Source organism: Arachis ipaensis, chromosome B10, assembly GCF_000816755.2.
Source record: "Arachis ipaensis cultivar K30076 chromosome B10, Araip1.1, whole genome shotgun sequence".
Taxonomy (NCBI): domain Eukaryota; kingdom Viridiplantae; phylum Streptophyta; class Magnoliopsida; order Fabales; family Fabaceae; genus Arachis; species Arachis ipaensis.
This window is the reverse complement of record NC_029794.2, coordinates 47,042,339-47,059,721: the sequence shown is the minus strand read 5'-3', so window position 1 is coordinate 47,059,721 and position 17,383 is coordinate 47,042,339. Positions and strand designations below refer to the sequence as shown.

General features: G+C 36.9%; 3 protein-coding genes across 3 annotated transcripts; all 3 read right to left on the bottom strand.

The window, feature by feature from the left end:
* LOC107620603 (putative F-box protein At1g67623) lies at positions 776 to 1,495 on the bottom strand. The gene has a single exon (XM_016322737.1). It carries the CDS (start codon positions 1,493 to 1,495, stop codon positions 776 to 778), a length of 720 nt encoding a protein of 239 aa, XP_016178223.1.
* Positions 3,062 to 3,640, bottom strand: LOC107620604. The gene has a single exon (XM_016322738.1). The coding sequence runs from the start codon at positions 3,638 to 3,640 to the stop codon at positions 3,062 to 3,064; it is 579 nt and encodes a 192-aa protein (XP_016178224.1).
* LOC107624103 (LAG1 longevity assurance homolog 2) lies at positions 10,132 to 14,457 on the bottom strand. The gene is made up of 6 exons (XM_016326562.2): positions 13,974 to 14,457; positions 12,852 to 13,060; positions 12,073 to 12,228; positions 11,468 to 11,653; positions 11,193 to 11,371; positions 10,132 to 10,667 (listed from the first exon to the last, which is right to left on the bottom strand). The coding sequence occupies exons 1-6, from the start codon at positions 14,091 to 14,093 to the stop codon at positions 10,651 to 10,653; spliced, it is 867 nt and encodes a 288-aa protein (XP_016182048.1). The 5' UTR covers positions 14,094 to 14,457; the 3' UTR covers positions 10,132 to 10,650.

The window sequence follows — 17,383 nt, the reverse complement described above, 5'->3', positions numbered from 1 at the left end:
TATAGGAAATACATCTCTCAAAATAGATTGCTTGGACGAACAAAGAATACGAAGCCATTGATCGAAACAAAATTCAAATTAGTTCTCCCTCATGTTATATAATAAAACATACACATAATAAAAACTCCTTAAAATATTAAAGCAAATTTTGTTCATTAAAGGACAGGTATTGAATCTCTCACCCGATTATATTATGCGAATACAATCCCGTGGTTCAATTTGAGCATATCTGCATGATCATTATTTAACCTCTGTACAGATTTTATACACCATCGTCAATTATCATTGCTCATACAAAATTTATCCCATACCCATTTTTTACATGATTCCTTTCGGTCACTCCCTATTGCCTATCCAAGTTACCAGTTTTGCATAAATTCACTGTCGCAGTCTCAGTACCCAGCCCCAGAAAAAAACCTTCCGATGGTGTAAAAGGTTGATTGACTAAACAGTCTTCTGTCCATTCAAACGTCACTTCAATAGTGCAAGGTCCAGATCATATCCCAGTCAAGAAGAAAGAATTAGTTGGACTAAATTATAGCCAAGATACGCATTAATTACGTCGTCTGTGTACTCCACATGATAATTGATCGAACAGACTGTTCTTTAACAAAAAAATTACAAAAATAAAATAAAATACACCATCAGTACGCATAGCAATTAGCAAGGGGTTAATGAAGGATCGAAACAAACCGGAAATTGCTAGCCACTGTATTGGCGGATTACAACATAGTCTGACCGAAAATGCGCGAACGGAGCATGATCAGCACCTCAATCATTGGGGTTTAGAAGTCCCCAAGAACTTCCGCACCTCATATTCGGCCAGGCATTGCACACACGACACACTGGACAAATCGCTCGCATCATCAATGGTTCCACGGGTACGGCAACTGCCGGAACGGCATGACACAGGCTCTTCTGGGTCCACCGGGGGTATATCCGACCATGGGCCCGCGAACACCTGCATGAGGACCTCTCTGCACCTTTCGACTGCGCCAAACTCACAGACCACGCCAAAAAATTTGAATCCACGGCGGATCTCATCATCGGTCTTGTCACCAAGCAACAGTAATAGCATCGCAGAGATGTAGCAGGCCTCCATATCGCCCAACTCTGCTGCCTCAGTTAGGGTCTGTATACCACTTCTGCGGTGTCCACACCAGAATAAATGAGACATCCCCACGCGGAGCATAGCGGCCGGATTCCGTGCTTTGGCGCATCGACGCAGAAATGTCATTGCGGGCCGCCCAAAGTAGTCCAGGAAGCAAGCGATCGGCAACACCGACACCAAGGCATGCTTGTACACGGTGTCAGAATTGCATGCAGATGCAAATAACCTGCAACTCGCCTGCATGTTGAATAGATCCTTAATCGAATTCGATGCAACCATCGTGGCAATACTCAACCATATTTCGAGAGGAAGAAGATTCGGCAAACATTCGTGCTGAATAGATACGTCCAGTTTCGTTTTGCCCTTTTGGAAACTTCCGACCATTTGTAGGGACTTCATGGAAGGATTATTGGAGATTACAAAAAGAGGATGGACAAATTTATAAATGACCTTGTGGTATTTTGCTTTTAATATACTGCCGTTGGGGGGTAGGGGGAGGGGGTTGTGGTTTAGTACCGCATATGTTTCCCTAGATGTTTTTGTTTACCGATGCGTTCAGATAGTATAATTATTATATTGATTAAAGAAGCATTTATCATATTTAACTGGATGCCCATTTCTTAGGTGGGGCTAATATTCTCAAGAATGAAGTAATTTAAAGGAGCCTTAATAGTGGTGAATTAGATAAATGTTATTAATTTGTTCTTTGCTGGTGCAAGTACACCACTATTTGTGAACCTAGAGTCCCTGCACCCCTACTCCTGAACATAGGGTCCGCGTGGAAGTAAACCTCGACTGCTGTTGCACCCCCCCACCATTCTAGTTGCTTTATTTGTTTACTCTTTCATTTTTTAGCCTCCAGGTGAGAGAAAAACCCATAAACTGTATATTCCACCATCAACCCTAACCACCTCTCCCTCTGAAGAGTGTACCAGATCTCCTCTAACAGTCAGATGGCAATGTGCACAGAAGGTGTCTGGTACGTCATCTTTAGAGGGAGGATACCCGGAATATACCCCAACAGTGAGACGGCAGCGGCTCAGGTGGATGGCTTTCCACGGAACCTGCTTCTTCGTTACTGGAGTTACCAAGAGGACGTGAACGCCTGGAACGACTACTTCCAGGTGAATGCATTGCCTGTTATGGAGCTGGGCAGCGAGCTCCCGCCGGTGTCAAGGTTCAATCAACTCGTTCGCGGCGGACGGCACGATTTGACGGTGACGACGACTCCGCCTGTTCCGGGTCTGGGCAGCGAGCTCCCGCCGCCGTCTGAGTTCAATCGATTCGTCGTTCACGGCGAACGGCACGATACGACGGTGAGAAATAGCCCCGCGGCGGAACCAGGTGCATCTGGTAAGCGAAAAATGTGTTCTTGCGACACTCCCACGTCTAGTCACTTGCATCGGTATCAATACGTTGCTAACAAAGTTACATCACTTGCAGCCAGCAAATCGATTGAGGACATACAATGGGCCGTTGCGTCGATCGAGTACCATGTATCCTAGATGCAGAGAGAGACAGGAACTCAGGACTCAACTGGGAGAAATCATACGGCAGCTGGCCGACGTTTTGCTGGACAGGTGAAGTCCCAGGTCTTAGGGGTCAGTGCAACAACAGGATGGAGACACCGTAAACCGATCCCTCCCCTCCCCGGCAATGTATGTTTAGGTCTAGTATTGTACTATTTAGGCCCAACGCTAATATTGAACTGTTCTGGTGTGTTTGTTTTCTTTTTATATTCGGCTTCGCCTATTAGCTAATGAAGTTATGAAATAGTGCTTCTATCGAAGGTTATGCATGTGAGCGTTTAAAAGTTAAAACACGGTGATATGCATCGGTTCGAATATGTCACTTGTCTGACCCACGAAAGCGGAAATTTACAAAGCCACCCAACTCAACCACCCGAATTATTACCAATGAAATACATTCAACTTTGGTTACAACGAAGCTTCATCTGAAAGTAAACAGACTAAAGAAATACAACACCTCAAACTCGGCAAGGCAGTGGACGCACGACACACTCGACAAATCGTTGGCGGCACCCATGGTCCCGCGGGTCGGGCAGGCGCTTGACTGGCAGACGACAGGCTTCCCTGGATCCGACGGGTGGATCCCCAACAGCGAATTTGCAAACAACTGCCCGAAGAGTTCTCTGCACAATTCAATTTTTCCAGCAGCCAGTACGTTGGCATACATTTCAACCGCCCTGCCAGCGTTTGCCTCGTCCCCAACACCTGGTGTCAGTAGCAGCATCGCACACATGTAGCGGGCTTGGACGTCGCCTGCATCGGCGGCCTCAAGCAGGGTGTCGACCCCAGTGACGTTTCGGCCCATCCAGCAGAATTCTCTCATCCCTTCACGGAATATAGCGGCCGGATTTTCTGCGCGCGCGCTTCTATAAAGGAACCCATCCTCAAGACGGTCCTCCATGTCATAACCGAACACGACGGGTATCTCCGCCATGGAGGCCACCTTGTACACCGCAGATGAGCGGGCTGCGTCCAAAAACACCTTGCAGGTCGCCTGCATGTTAAACAGATCCTGAATCGAGGCCGACGCAACCCTTGCTGCAATTCTCTACCATATTTCGCAAGGCAGAAGAGTCAGCGGACAGCCGTGTGGGGGCACCGCTTTCCCTTTCCCTTTCCTTCTCCCATATCCGGCCTTCTTTCCCCTTCTGCCTTTCTCGGAGGTTGCACCAAATTTCATCCTATTTGATTTAAATTTTTTGAATAGGTGGGGAAAGCGGAAGGTTACAGGAGGACCGTCGTTAGTATGGATCACCAGACGCGATGAAAGAACGCTGGGGAGGGAACTTATATACTACAAACGGCTCACAAGATAAGTCAGGTACCGTGCCACATACGCCTTCATTTACGCCCACTGTAACCGATGCTTCATTTTTGGGTTTGGCACGGGAATTGAAGACATCCTAAACGTAATTTTAAAAGTTGAGCACTGAAAAATCGGGAATTGAAGACATCATAAACGTAATTTTAAAAGCTGAACACTGAAAAATAATTTTAAATTTAAATTTAAATTTAAAAATATATTAAATTTTTTATCTCTTCTTTTTCCTTAAATATAAATCATTTATTTTCCCAAGAAAAAAATGAAGTATTACTCATTTTCTACGAAAAAAAGTATTCGAAATAGGAGGGATGAAATTTGGGAGGCTAGGCTTGAAAAAATCTCAGATGAACTCTTCGAGGTCAGGTCTGAGAGGTTGAAGTTAATGGTCAAGTTATAGAAAAAGGAGGATGAACTGGAGGAAGAGGAGAAGGCACGGCGCTGGGAGGAGAAGTTGTTGCGCAGGGAGCAGCAACATTGTGAAGCGACCGTTCGTCGAATGTATGACAAAGCAAACGAAATGATGGCAGAAAGTTCAAAATGGCGTGACCTGGCACAAAGGGTCGCCGATGTTTTGGAGGTCAAGGAGAAATCTTTGTCCCACCAGGCAGGCGTTCAACCGGTGCAGATTGAAGACAGTGATGGAGGTATTTGACCTAGTGCACATGAGTGATATCTTTATGTTGTTTTGGTTTTTTGTCGAGGCCTGAAGCCCTGAATGATCTATCTGGTTTGTTTGTTTGGTCGTCCTTTTGATCTTATGTAATGCTAATTAAAACTCTGTAGCGATTATTATATCTACTTTCATCAGTTCGATATTAAAAATCTGTTTATCTTCATTTGTTAATCGGTTTATTCTTCCTCGCCAGTGAGTATCACACGAAAATAACAAAATTTCTGACTTATTTCCATTTTGATTGCCATTGATTCGGAAGATTAATATTCTATGCTTCGTAGCCAGTATAAATTCGTTTAATCCAGATGCGGTTAACAATCAATATCTTCTCATCTCCTTGCTTGTTAGTAATAGTTTGAATTGATTTAAATTGAAATAAATATTTCCTAAACATACGCAAAATACGCTTTTCGGTGACTCCCCATTAACTATCCGAGTTACCAATTTTCTGGGCTGTTTGGTATAAATTAATTGTGATGGTATCAGATAGTTCACAGCCCCAAGCAAAAAATGGGGGATGTAAATCATCCAATATAAAACAAGTCATCTGAGCAGTTGATACATAATTAGGGAATTATCTTGCGTTGTTATCATGGAAGACCAGACGCGATGAGGGAATGCTGGGGAGGGAGATTATATACTATAAAACGCCTTACCAGATAAGTTGGGTACCGTGCCATATACGCCTTCATTTACGCCCATTGTAACTGATGCTCCGTCTGTGGGTTTGGCACGTGAATCGAAGAGATCCTAGACATAATTATTAAAGCTGAGCATTGAAATTGAAAAACAAACTTAAAACTATATTAACGCGAAATGTTAATTTATGCTATTATGTAACTAAATTATTATATCTTCCTTTTTTTTTCTTCCATCGAACTAGTTTAAATATAAATCATTTATTTTCCCAAAAATAAACGAAGTACATTAATTACTCATTTTCTACGAAAAAAAGTATTCGAAGTAGCTTTTCACTTTACACTATATATGTATACGTACCCTTTAATGACAAACCCTATCCCTCCTAACGCTTCTTTCCCAGTTCTTCTTTGCTGTAACTCCTTCTCCCACCTCTCTATCTATCCTTGTCCCCCTCCTTATTTCTGCCACCCTCCACTGCTCTCTCCACTGTGTACTTCTGAGAAAATATCGAAGGAGACCGTCACCGACCCCACCGTTAGTCCAGTTGACCTCAGGACTGAGCCGATGTCCAATCTGATCAACATCATCCGTACAGATCAAAAGTCCGCGGATTGTGATCTCGTTGAGACCGAACTTCTCAGGAGGGAGGATTTTTGGGAGGAGAGGCTTGTAAAAGCCTCAGGCGAACTCTTTGAGGTCAACAACGAGAGGTTAGCCTTAATGGTCAAGTTGAAGAAAAAGAATGATCAACTGGAGGAAGAGGAGAAGGCACGGCGCCGGCAGGAAAAGTTGCTTCGCAGGGCCTTGCAACAGTCTGAAGCGACCGCTCGCCGACTGTATGACAAAGCAAGCGAAATGATGGCGGAAAGCTCAAAGTGGCGTCTCCTGGCAAACAGTGTCGTCGATGTTTTGGAGGTCAATGAGAAATCTTTGTCCCGTCAGGCAGGCGTTCAACCAGTGCAGATTGAAGACAGTGACGGAGGTATTTGACCTGGTGCACATGGGTGATATCTTTATGTTGTTTTGGTTTTTTGTCGAGGCCTGAAGCCCTGAATGATCTATTTGGTTTGTTTGTTTGGTCGCCCCTTTGATCTTCTGAAATGCTAATTAAAACTCGGTAACGATTATTATATCTACTTTCATTGGTTCGTTCTCTGCTTATCATGAATTGTTTGGAGTTACTCATAACTCAGCCCCTCTGCCTATAAATCAGCCAAATAAAACAAGTCGTTTGAGCGGTTTAAACAAAATTAGGGAATTATCTTGCGTTGTTAGCATTTAACGTTTCCAAATCATGATCCCAGAACATTTCGGCAACTATTTACGGGTGCGTTATGAAAGACCTGTTTATCGAGTTATCCTTGCAAATCAGTTTTACACTACCGGAATAAACATTCGGAATTATTTTCATTTACCGTATCGTAATGTTATGCCAAATTCCGTTCCTTTATAAAGGATAAACTTGTTTCCAACTAAAATGCTTGGATCAACAAAGAATATGAAGGGACGGTTTAAACAAGTTTCAAAGTACGTACCTCAGTGTGAGGCTATAATAAACCAATTTGTGAAATCAAATAATAGAATCTCCTTAAAAAACCTCATTGCTCATTAAAGGACAGGTATTGAACCTCAACCAACTATATTATACGAATACAACCCGTGATCAACTGGAAAATATGTGCATCAACGTTTCTATAATTTTATGCACCAGCATCATTTTTTTAGTGCACATCTGGCAAAACCTTACATTAACCCGCTAAGTTTTTTTTGTATAGTATTTTAATTATTATATCATACAAAAAATTAATATTGCTGTTAAACGGTTCAACAAATTATTATACATGCAATAACTATTTTGGTGTTCCTCTTCCTTGTGCAGCCATGTGAGGAATTTTTTTTTCGTGTAGTGAAAAGGACCATACTAAACCATTTATCTAGTTTTAACAACATTTTTAATAGCCTAACACTTGAGCCCAGCATTGGTTCAGAAAAATGTGCATCTCAAGAAAAAAAATATACTACAAAGGCCCATCAGGATTGACCTAAGTTCAACCAACTGTATTCTAACCTAACCCGCCCGACCCGTAACACCATCGGCCATCTCCTTCGTCGTCCTCTCGCCCACCATCCCCACGCCGCTTCGATCCTTCCTTGTTGGTCGTCTCTGGCAAAGCCATACATCTAGCCGAAACACTATGCAGCTCCGGCGAGGACACTATGTAGATCTTCATCCTCCGTACCAATGAGTCGCGACAGAGGCCGCACTTCGGAGAGCAGGCAGCTTTGCAGTGTGACTCCGCGGGAGAAAGCTTCCTGCAACTCCATTGACGGGTCAGTGACGGATACGTAGACATCGCAGCTTATCTTGTATGCGTCAAACGACATCCACTACGCTTTTCCTTCCCTCCCAGCCCTCCTCCATCATCTCTGATTTAGCGTTAAACAGAATCACTAACTGCCATTAATTTAGTTCTTAAAACATGATAAACTAATTCTACATAAACCCAAATAATTTTTTATTGTAACAAAAATAACCAGCTACAAAGTGAATTTTGCAAACTAACCCCTCTGACACACGATGCCCACTAACCAATCATAGGAGGAGAGAGAAAGAGTAATCTCTACCATTGGATTGAAAAAGCAGAGAGATTCGACGGCCAACATCAAATGGCGCACCGGTCAGCCAAACATAAGTGTCATGTGCACTGGTGTGCCAAAGAATTTCGGCACACTAAATCTGTCCCCTGTTTCAAATTAAAAAAAGGTAATGTATATGCATTCATATTTTTATTTGTTAAATTTATCAAATATGTACAATTTTAATGAATATAACATTAATCAAGATCATAATTATCTTATGCTCTCACCAAGAGATCTTCAATTCGAATTATTTTTAATTAATTTGCTGGTTGAATGTTGACACCTAAAACATGCTTGATTTTGTCAGGATTCAAGATTAAAAGTTAAAATATACTCTTTGAAAAAAAGAAATGCTCGTGCTAACTAAATTAGGTTGGTGTATTAGTTAATTTACTAATCTATTTAAGTAAGAACAATGTTAGGAAACCAAAAAGGTATTAGGCAAAAATCAGCCAAATATATTTGGGTGAATCTAAAATCTCTACGAGTTAATATATATGGATGTTTCTTCTGCTAAGTATCAGAATGTTTCTTTTTCATACTAAATGGATGTTTTTTTATATATTTTTCGAAATTTTTGTATTGCAAATGTGAATGTCTCTATTTCTTTAAGAATTTTATATTTTTTTTAAATTTTATAGATATTTAATTATTTTTGCTAAAATATAACTGGATATTTCTTTTGTTAAGTATTAGAATTTTTTTTTCATATTAAATGAATGTTTTTTTTCAATTAATATTTCATCATCGGAGGAAATATATATATGTACGTACCTGAGAGTGAGTGACGTCACAAACGGAAATCTTGCCATCGTAGAATATGGTGAGTGGGTGTGATTGCGGCGTCTGCTGTCCTTGTAACGGGCTACTCCTACTTTCTTCTTCTTCCATGGAGTGGTGGTCGGAGACGGATAGGACCTGACGGTGAGAGAGAGAGGTTTGTGTGTGTAATTGTTGGAGGTGGATAGGTTAATGTGAGAGAGAAGAGGAAGGTTTTTATAGGTTTTAATTAGGTTTAGTTAATTAATTTTAAATTTTTTAAAAATTTAAAATTAATTATTAATATAAATTAATGTGATTTTGTTTAGTTTTTGGCTGATAACTTTTTGGTTTCATATACTTTTCCTTTAAGTAAATGTCAAGTGTTTGAATCCTTTCGTGTGTATATAATAATTTTTTGGTCAACGACAAATCCTTAAATAAAACTCCAATTCAGGATGAATTATTTTTCGACCTGCTGGGTTGGGAGATACCATAGAAAACCCAAAAAAATAAGAATAATTATCCAAATCAATCCCCAAGAATTTTAAAAGTGAACATTTCAGTCTCCAAAAAATATTAATACACAAAAACATCCCAAATGTTTTACTCTAGCAGAAAAATCAGTCCCTAGTTCATTTTCTGGCAGAGTAACTATCCAAATCAGTCTCTAAGAATTTTAAAAGTGGATATTTTAGTCTCTAAAAAAAATTAATACACATTAATACACAGATTAATTCCCAACATTTTTTTGTCAGACATAACAATCTCCCTCAAGCTCCTCATTTTGTGTTTGGTAAATCAAAAAGATCATGTGCTTGTGCTTGTAGCTTTTAAAAGATTAGAGTACTTTTGAAAGCACCTAAGATAGAACTTTTTAAAGTTGGCTTGTGCTTTTTAAAATTTAAAAATCTAATATAACCTCATATGTTAACTAATTTTCAAATTTAATGCTTACATTTATGTCTATTATAGTATTTTTAAAATTTTAAAAGCTATTTTACCAAACACAATTGATGTTGCTTATGTTTATTAAAAGCTATTTTTTATTTAATTTACCAAACATAAATGCTACAACTTTTAAAAAGTAAAAGATTTACCAAACTAAGCCTTCATCTTGCTTGTTTCCAACGAAAAGAGTGTCTTAATATACCAATTTTATCGTCTACATACACAAAACTAAACTAATAATAATAGAGGTTGACATATAATAAAAGTATTTAGTTTTCTTAGAGACTAAAATATCCACTTCTAAAATTTACGAGACTCTAATTATTCAAAAAATAATAAAGAAATGCCCGTGTGCTGAAAATGTTGCGGAACAATGTGAGAAGAACAAATATTACAGTAGACAATATGATCAACAGTGATTTAAAAGTTGCACTCGGAAATTATTTTGGAAAAAAAAAATTCTTAAGGTAGCCACATATATTCTTTCCAAAGTTTGAAAATAAAAATTAGACAAAGATCTTGAAAACAAAACAAGGTAATCCCGACTCCCAAGTCATTGAAATCCTGAAAACCCGCAAGACCACAATTTTACAGGAAAATGGCATCTTAATGGTCAGAAAAGCATTACTAATTGCTCCAAGTCGCAACTCTAGATGGGGAACCAGATTTTACCAAAAGGAATCACTGATTTTTTTTTTTTTTTTCAATTATCATTCTTTATCGGCTACCTTTCATCAAGCCCTGGCTAACCTAAGGTTTGTTTGGTAAGAAAACAATTATACAGGAATGGCTATCATTTACACAGCAAAAATGTATGAATCAAAATATGCTAAGATGGTTTCCCTGCTTCCTTTTTATACTAAAGTAATCATGAAAAATCTGAAACTAAGGAAAATTCAGCCTCCTTCAATTGGTTATATTAACCAAAGGAACTCAGAAATCTACAGACAAGTCAATAGCTGTATCAGCAGAGTTACCACCAACCAGCAAGAACAAAGGAAACCCAGCAACCTTTGCTTGTTCAATCATCGTCTGAATCTGAAAAAGAAAAAAAAAAAATTAAGAGATTCCCTTCAGCAAAGCAAAGTATAGAAGATGAGGTAATAAGTAAAAACAAGTGTACGCTGGAGACTCTTAAAGAAGAATTAGATTTGGTTGTAATAGTAATCATGCCTATCAAACAAAAGGCAATAAAGGGTTAATAATCTTTTCTTTAAAATTAACAATTACACATATTGATAGTAAAATAGTCACAGGTCTGGACAATCTCCGCCACATTTTCTCCAAGGTCTGGACAATTTAATACTGTTGGCATCCCTCAAAATAAAATAAAAAAATTTGCAGACATTATACACGGTAACTCTTTGGAATGTCTGCTATAGGCAAACTCATTTTCAAACTTCAAATTCTCATAACCTATTAATATATTATTTCAACAGAGGAAGAAGTATGAACATGAATGAAAATAGTGAGTGGGAGAAGAGATCCTAACAATGAACTGGTTCCTCAAAAACAAAAAATAATAATAACGTACTCAAGTCTGCATTGACGTAATATGCTTACCTGATCTAATATCCTCACCAACTTTTCCCCTATTTTTCAGCTGCCTATGGATCATTGCACATATTAGCATCCACCAGTATAGATGGAAGATGAGCAGCATAATGAGTAGTGTATTAAACAAGTAGTAAAGCATTGTGGGGAAAGCCTCTGCTAGGTTTAAGTGATCAATCAAGTCAATGCTGGAAATCCAATGATGAGAACAAACAAAAAAACAATTAAAAAGTGCCTCAAAAACCAAAATGAAGTTAAACAAATCACTAAAACACAAGATCAACCTTGTTGCTCTAATAACGCAAAAGGGAAAGATGATTAGCCGCAATATGAGCCATGAAAGTGCAAAGAATCCAAAGAACACGCTAGCACCAAATTCTCTTTCAGAATATTTGAAAACCTTGGCAGCTTCCATGAATACATCACTTGCATCATGAATGGCAAGTATTATGGAACCAACTCTGAAGAAACTGCAAGCACAATTGTAAGTCATTAGCATCTATCTTTTATTTATTTTTTTTGGGTTCTTCAAAATCTATCTATTTTGATGATTTGATGCTGATGCCATTTATGAAATTTTGATTATCTAAAACACTCAAACTAAACTACAGTCATTGAGCATTTACAGAAACTAGAATTCAAGTCACGTTTAATTATTAAGTATTGAAAATGAACTATGAACATTATGTAGGAGACAAATACAAAACACATTAGTGCGACAACGATGCGAAACACAGTTTTTTCTGATATCATTAATGAGAATCAAATGTGATCAACCAGATGAGATTTTTCATTCTAAAGAAAATAACAAAATAATAACTAAGTTCTACATCTATTACCTGTAGAAGAGGCAATGGTATATTATTCATATATAAGGTTAAGGTACTACCTTGTTACATACGAGCCTGCAATCAGCATAACGGTGATTACATGGTGAGAAAACATGACTGCAAAATCCTTCCTTCGAGTCTCCCAGGTGAGAATAGCAGCAATGCTGTAGATGTAGAACCCACATTGCAACATGTAGTAAAACTTTACAGGATTCCTGGAAAAGTAAATGAAACAGGAGGCAATACAACATTTAATATACCTTTTTCTATTAATAGAACTCAAATTTGAATAAATAGAATCTCCTCCAAAGTACAGTTATTATTTCTCCTCATGTGAGTTGGCTTCACATTATATATAACCAAATGGCAAACAACAGCCATCAGTAAAAGAAAACGAGAGGCTAAAATTAGTCTCAAAACTTATTAAATACTGTACAGTGTTATACTTGTGTACATTATCATAGGAATGCATCTATTGATTTCCAAAATTCTCATTTTCCTTTTTTGGTCATGTTCTCAGTTGTTTATCAAAACCTGGATATAAATTTATGTCGAGTTCCGAAAAATGACCAATTTTCAGTTTCTAGTAACTTCTTAAGCTCAAAATTCTCTCTTCCATACCATTGCAACATGTGAACACAGGTTTATGGATTATAAAATTCACTCTAGATCTGAACTGTTAAAACTGCAAAATGCTAAGAAAATCAATATGAAATGAAGAACATAAACGTAAACAATAAAGTCAAAAAGAAAAATGTATGTATTTCATTAAAATGGAAAAAAAAAAAATTTGCCGTAACAAGATATATGTAGTTATCATGCTACACAAATTACTTACTTCAGCTCATGATTTGGCCAATCGATGAAGTATAATTTTGTATTAGTAAACCAGGGTTCCTGATAGATGGATTTAAGAATGTATGCTTCAGCTGTAGCATAGTATATTAGCTTCCACATTGACTCTGAGCATTTTTCAATCTTTACTTGCATTTCCTTGGTAATCCTTGAAGGAGCCCCACCCCTTGTCAGCATCCTGATAGCCAACCTCTGTAATCAACAATTTTTTTATGAAATATGAATAAAGGAATATGGTATAAAAGTGGTATTATTATTCTAAAAATGCCTTTTCTGTGGGTCAATAAATGAATCAATGCAAACTTCATGAAACATGACAAAATTGAGATTATCTATAGCTTATGCCAAGAAAAAACTATTGCTTGATCATGCTACTTCATGATTTGCTTCACAAGACAGCAGATGAAGAAAACAATTAATTATTCTGACAATAATACTTTCTTAATAGGGATAGTCGTCTTCCAAAATCCATTACCCATAATCGTGCTTTGCTTTTTGCTTCCCTTTGTTGAATGGGAAAAGATTAGAAACTAAAGCCTACCAATAAAGCAAACTCCACGGTCGCTTCTACCGTAAGAAGAAAAGAAATGATACTAAAAGAAGAAAGAAATAAGGAACAAAAAGCACTCGCATTGATTCAACAACTTACACTCTAGGGTTCGTCATATATACATAACCTAATAATAATACCTCTTAAATGTCAAGATAATATGAATTATAAATACAAATGAAAAGAGCTAAACGGAATAAACAAAGTTAGAATTCAATAAATATGAGCTGCAATGCATTACGAAATTTTGCTATTCTAGCATTCTATGCGTCGATTAGAGCAATTGTGTTATCTTAAATACTCTCCATTTTTTTTCCCGATCCCGTGCATTAATTAACTCCATTTGACAGGTCAACATCAAAGATCCTTTGACTAAATAACCAACTAGAGATCAAACTTAACCACAAAACAACAACAATCCAGCATAACGAAACAAAGAGATTATGTGCAACATTTCGGAGCTGAAATCAAGAAGAACAAGCAGAATCCAAAACCAAAAGAACAAAAAAAATCCGAAGCTATAAAGAACAATCAGCGAAGAGAAAGAAATCTTACGCGAAAGACGAATCTGTCGAGCAAGAACCTGGCGATGAAAAATGTGAAAGAAAAGCAGATCGCGAGGGAGAAATCCGAAGTCTGTGGCGCGGCGGCATTGCTGGAAAGAAAGGAATCCATGGGAAGGGAATGGAGGTAGCTGAAAGAATTTCTGTTATTTTCAGAAGGAAGGTTGAATCGGTTGAGAGGCGAAGAGGAGCAGAGAGATCATGGCATCGAAAGGACGCAAAATGCAAATGATTTTATTTATATATGTGTGTGGTTTGTTGCGGAAGCAGAGATCTGGCGTTACCTGAAAATGAGGGTGGAAGCAGAAAACGTGAAGAGGAAGGGTGGGAAGAACGGAAGGTAAGGAGGGAGGGAAAGTGTGACGAGCAATAGAGAAGCAACAGAAACCGAAACAGAAATGGCGAGGGTTTGTATTGTTTGCTTTTTCCTTTTTTTTTTCCTTGTTTTTTTTCTTTTGTATTTGTATTTTTTTTGTTGACTGAAAGGTATTCTTTTGTATTTGTATTGATCTCCCATCCGAGTTCCGACCCCTCATCTTTGAAAAATCTCTTTTATTTTCGTTTCTGGTGGGACCCTTTTGTCAACACACACGTGGCAAAAGTATCTTAATTTTTTTTTATCCTTTTGAAAAAAAAAATCTTTTTTAATACTTAGAATATATGAAGTACTAGTACATACACTTTACTAAGTTGCTGTGTTTGCATATTGGACACATTTTAGATATGATTCTCATCGACACTTGTTCAATATACTGTGTTCAACTATATCATAATAAAAAATAAAAAATTCTTTTTCAAATACATTTGAACACACTTAAATACTATCATATGATAGTGTGTCTAACCTTATTTTTAGTATGTTTTTTTAATTAAATTTAAAAATAATATATATTATAATTTATTAAAATAAAAAATATTTTAAATAATTTATATAATAAAAAGAAAATTAGTGAAAATATGTATTTTAAATTTTAATTTTAAATTTTTTACTATTTCTTATTTTTTATTTATATTGGACCGGGTCAATCGGTTCAACCAATGACCTACCAGTTGAACTAATAACCCAGTGACCCAGTACAGTTCGATCACCGGTTCGGTTCTGAAAACTATGGTAGAGAATGTAGCACTCTTTAAAAGTTAACCTACTATAAAAAATTATCAAGTAAATTAAATTATTTATTATTGTTATTATTTTTTTATTGTCATGGGCTGAACAAACAAATTGACACAGACAAGCAAAACTAATCCCCTCATTCAAACACCAGAAAAGTTATCAGGAACTTGATAGAACTCTTCTATTACTCTGTTATTGCCGATGTGATGTCTTCAAACATCTTCAGGCGGTGCTTCCACTATCGTTCTGGACGGCGATAGATTTAGACATTCTTGAACCCACTCCCTTCTGCCTTTGCCATGAATGACTTTCTAAGCCCGAGAAATCGTTGCCATGGGAGAGGGAGATGCCTGTTTGTCGCTGCTGTTGGCTGTCTGACTCCAAATGCAAAACCGATTCTGGAGAAGAACCCTTATCTCCAAGAAAACGCCATGATTTTCAGATGACAACAATCATGACCAACCGACTCCATTAGACCTACACTAGCGACAAAGAGACACCTATTTTGATGTGTTGGAGTCTCTCTTTAGCTCCGCTATGATTTTCGGTGGAAGGCTTATGCTCCAAAACCTCTCCAATTCTCTCCCATTTATTATTAATTACACGGGCTATTATGAAAAGATAACTATTCAGTTCTTCTTTCTTTACAAAATTGGCAAATTCCATGTGCTTCGAGGCGAATAGAAAAGAGTATGTTTTCGGGTATGGGCCAGTCAAAACCCCTACCGGAAAGAAAAAAAATGTTACATAGGTTATTCTTAGGTTTTTACCGATTTATGCTACTCTCATGCTATTAGTATCGCATCTTCTTGTCTGCTGTCGCGACGTCGGTCTTTTGTTTTTCTCTGTCTCGTTGTTGAGTTTGGTGTGACTTTCTATATCATTCTCAAGTCCTGCTGTTGGTTTTTTTTTCTTCCATTGTTTTTTGACATGTTTATGATTTTAATTTTATTTTCATAATAATTATCTTTTTTATTGTTATTTTTTGGATTTTGCTTTCGATTTGTGCTTTGTTAAGTTGTAAAACTTTGTGCATAGTGTGTTCAACTTTGTTAGTATTTCCAATCACGAATTTGTAATCTATTAAAAGAAAACTCAAGTAGTGATTGAATAAACTAATACCTCTTGTAAGGTTAGGATTATAATGGTAGGAGTTCTTTGATAATCTATAATCTATAATCTGTAATCTATAATAAACAATTTTGTAGTAGTGTGATATTAGGAGCTATTCTTTTTTTATCATTTATTGATTATGGAATTTTAAATTGTAATTTTCTTTTGGTACGAGAGTGTGAATGTCTTGTTTAAACTGGTTTTTTGGTTGCTGAATTTTTTTTATGAAGCATTGTCAAGTTCAATTTAGTTTTATAATTTTTGTAAAAATTTTATATAATTTTTTTACAGGAACACAAGAATAACCGGGTAATTAAAGATTGAGGGCTTTTTTAGATTTGTTGTTTGAGTTGTAACAACTTTGTGATAGAGCGTGGTACAAATTTTTTGGTATGTACTATTGCAAATATATAATGTATTAAAATAGAATCGTAGTAATACCATAAACCAATACCTCTCGCAATTCTACGATTGTAATGCTAGGGTTTCTTCTATAATCTATAATTTATAATCAGGAATTTTGTAGTATTGTATTGACAGGACCTCTTATTTCTTTATCAATTATCAATTAATGGTTATGAAACTTTGAATGGTTGATTTTCTTGTGTTATGGGAGTGTTAAAACATGTATTTTGCTTGTTCAAAAATTGTATAAGGTTAATGTAAGATTGTCAAGTCTAATTCAGTTTTTATAATTTTTATAACATTTTTATACAATTTTTCTATAAACATAAAGCAACAACTAAGATTGAGGGCTTCTCCGATTTTCTGTTTGTTGAGTTGTTACAAATTTATGGCAAAACGTGTCCCAGCTTTTTTGGTATATGCATTCGCAAATTTCTAATCTTTTGAAAGAGAACCCATATAGTGATACAATAAGCTAATATCCCTTGTGATGCTAGGAGATCTTCTATAATATATAATCAGCAATTTTGTAGAATTGTGATGCTTGGAGCTCTTTTTTCTTTATCATTTATTGGTTATAAAATTTTAAATTGTGATTTTCTTTTGGTATGAGAATGTGAATATGTCTTGTTCAAACTGGTTTCTTGGTTGCTCAAATCTTTTTTATGAAGTTAACATTAGATTGTCAAGTTCAATTTAGTTTTATAATTTCTGCAAAAACTTGGTGCGCGAAATTGAACTCGCACAACTTCACCGTCAAGTGCACTGAG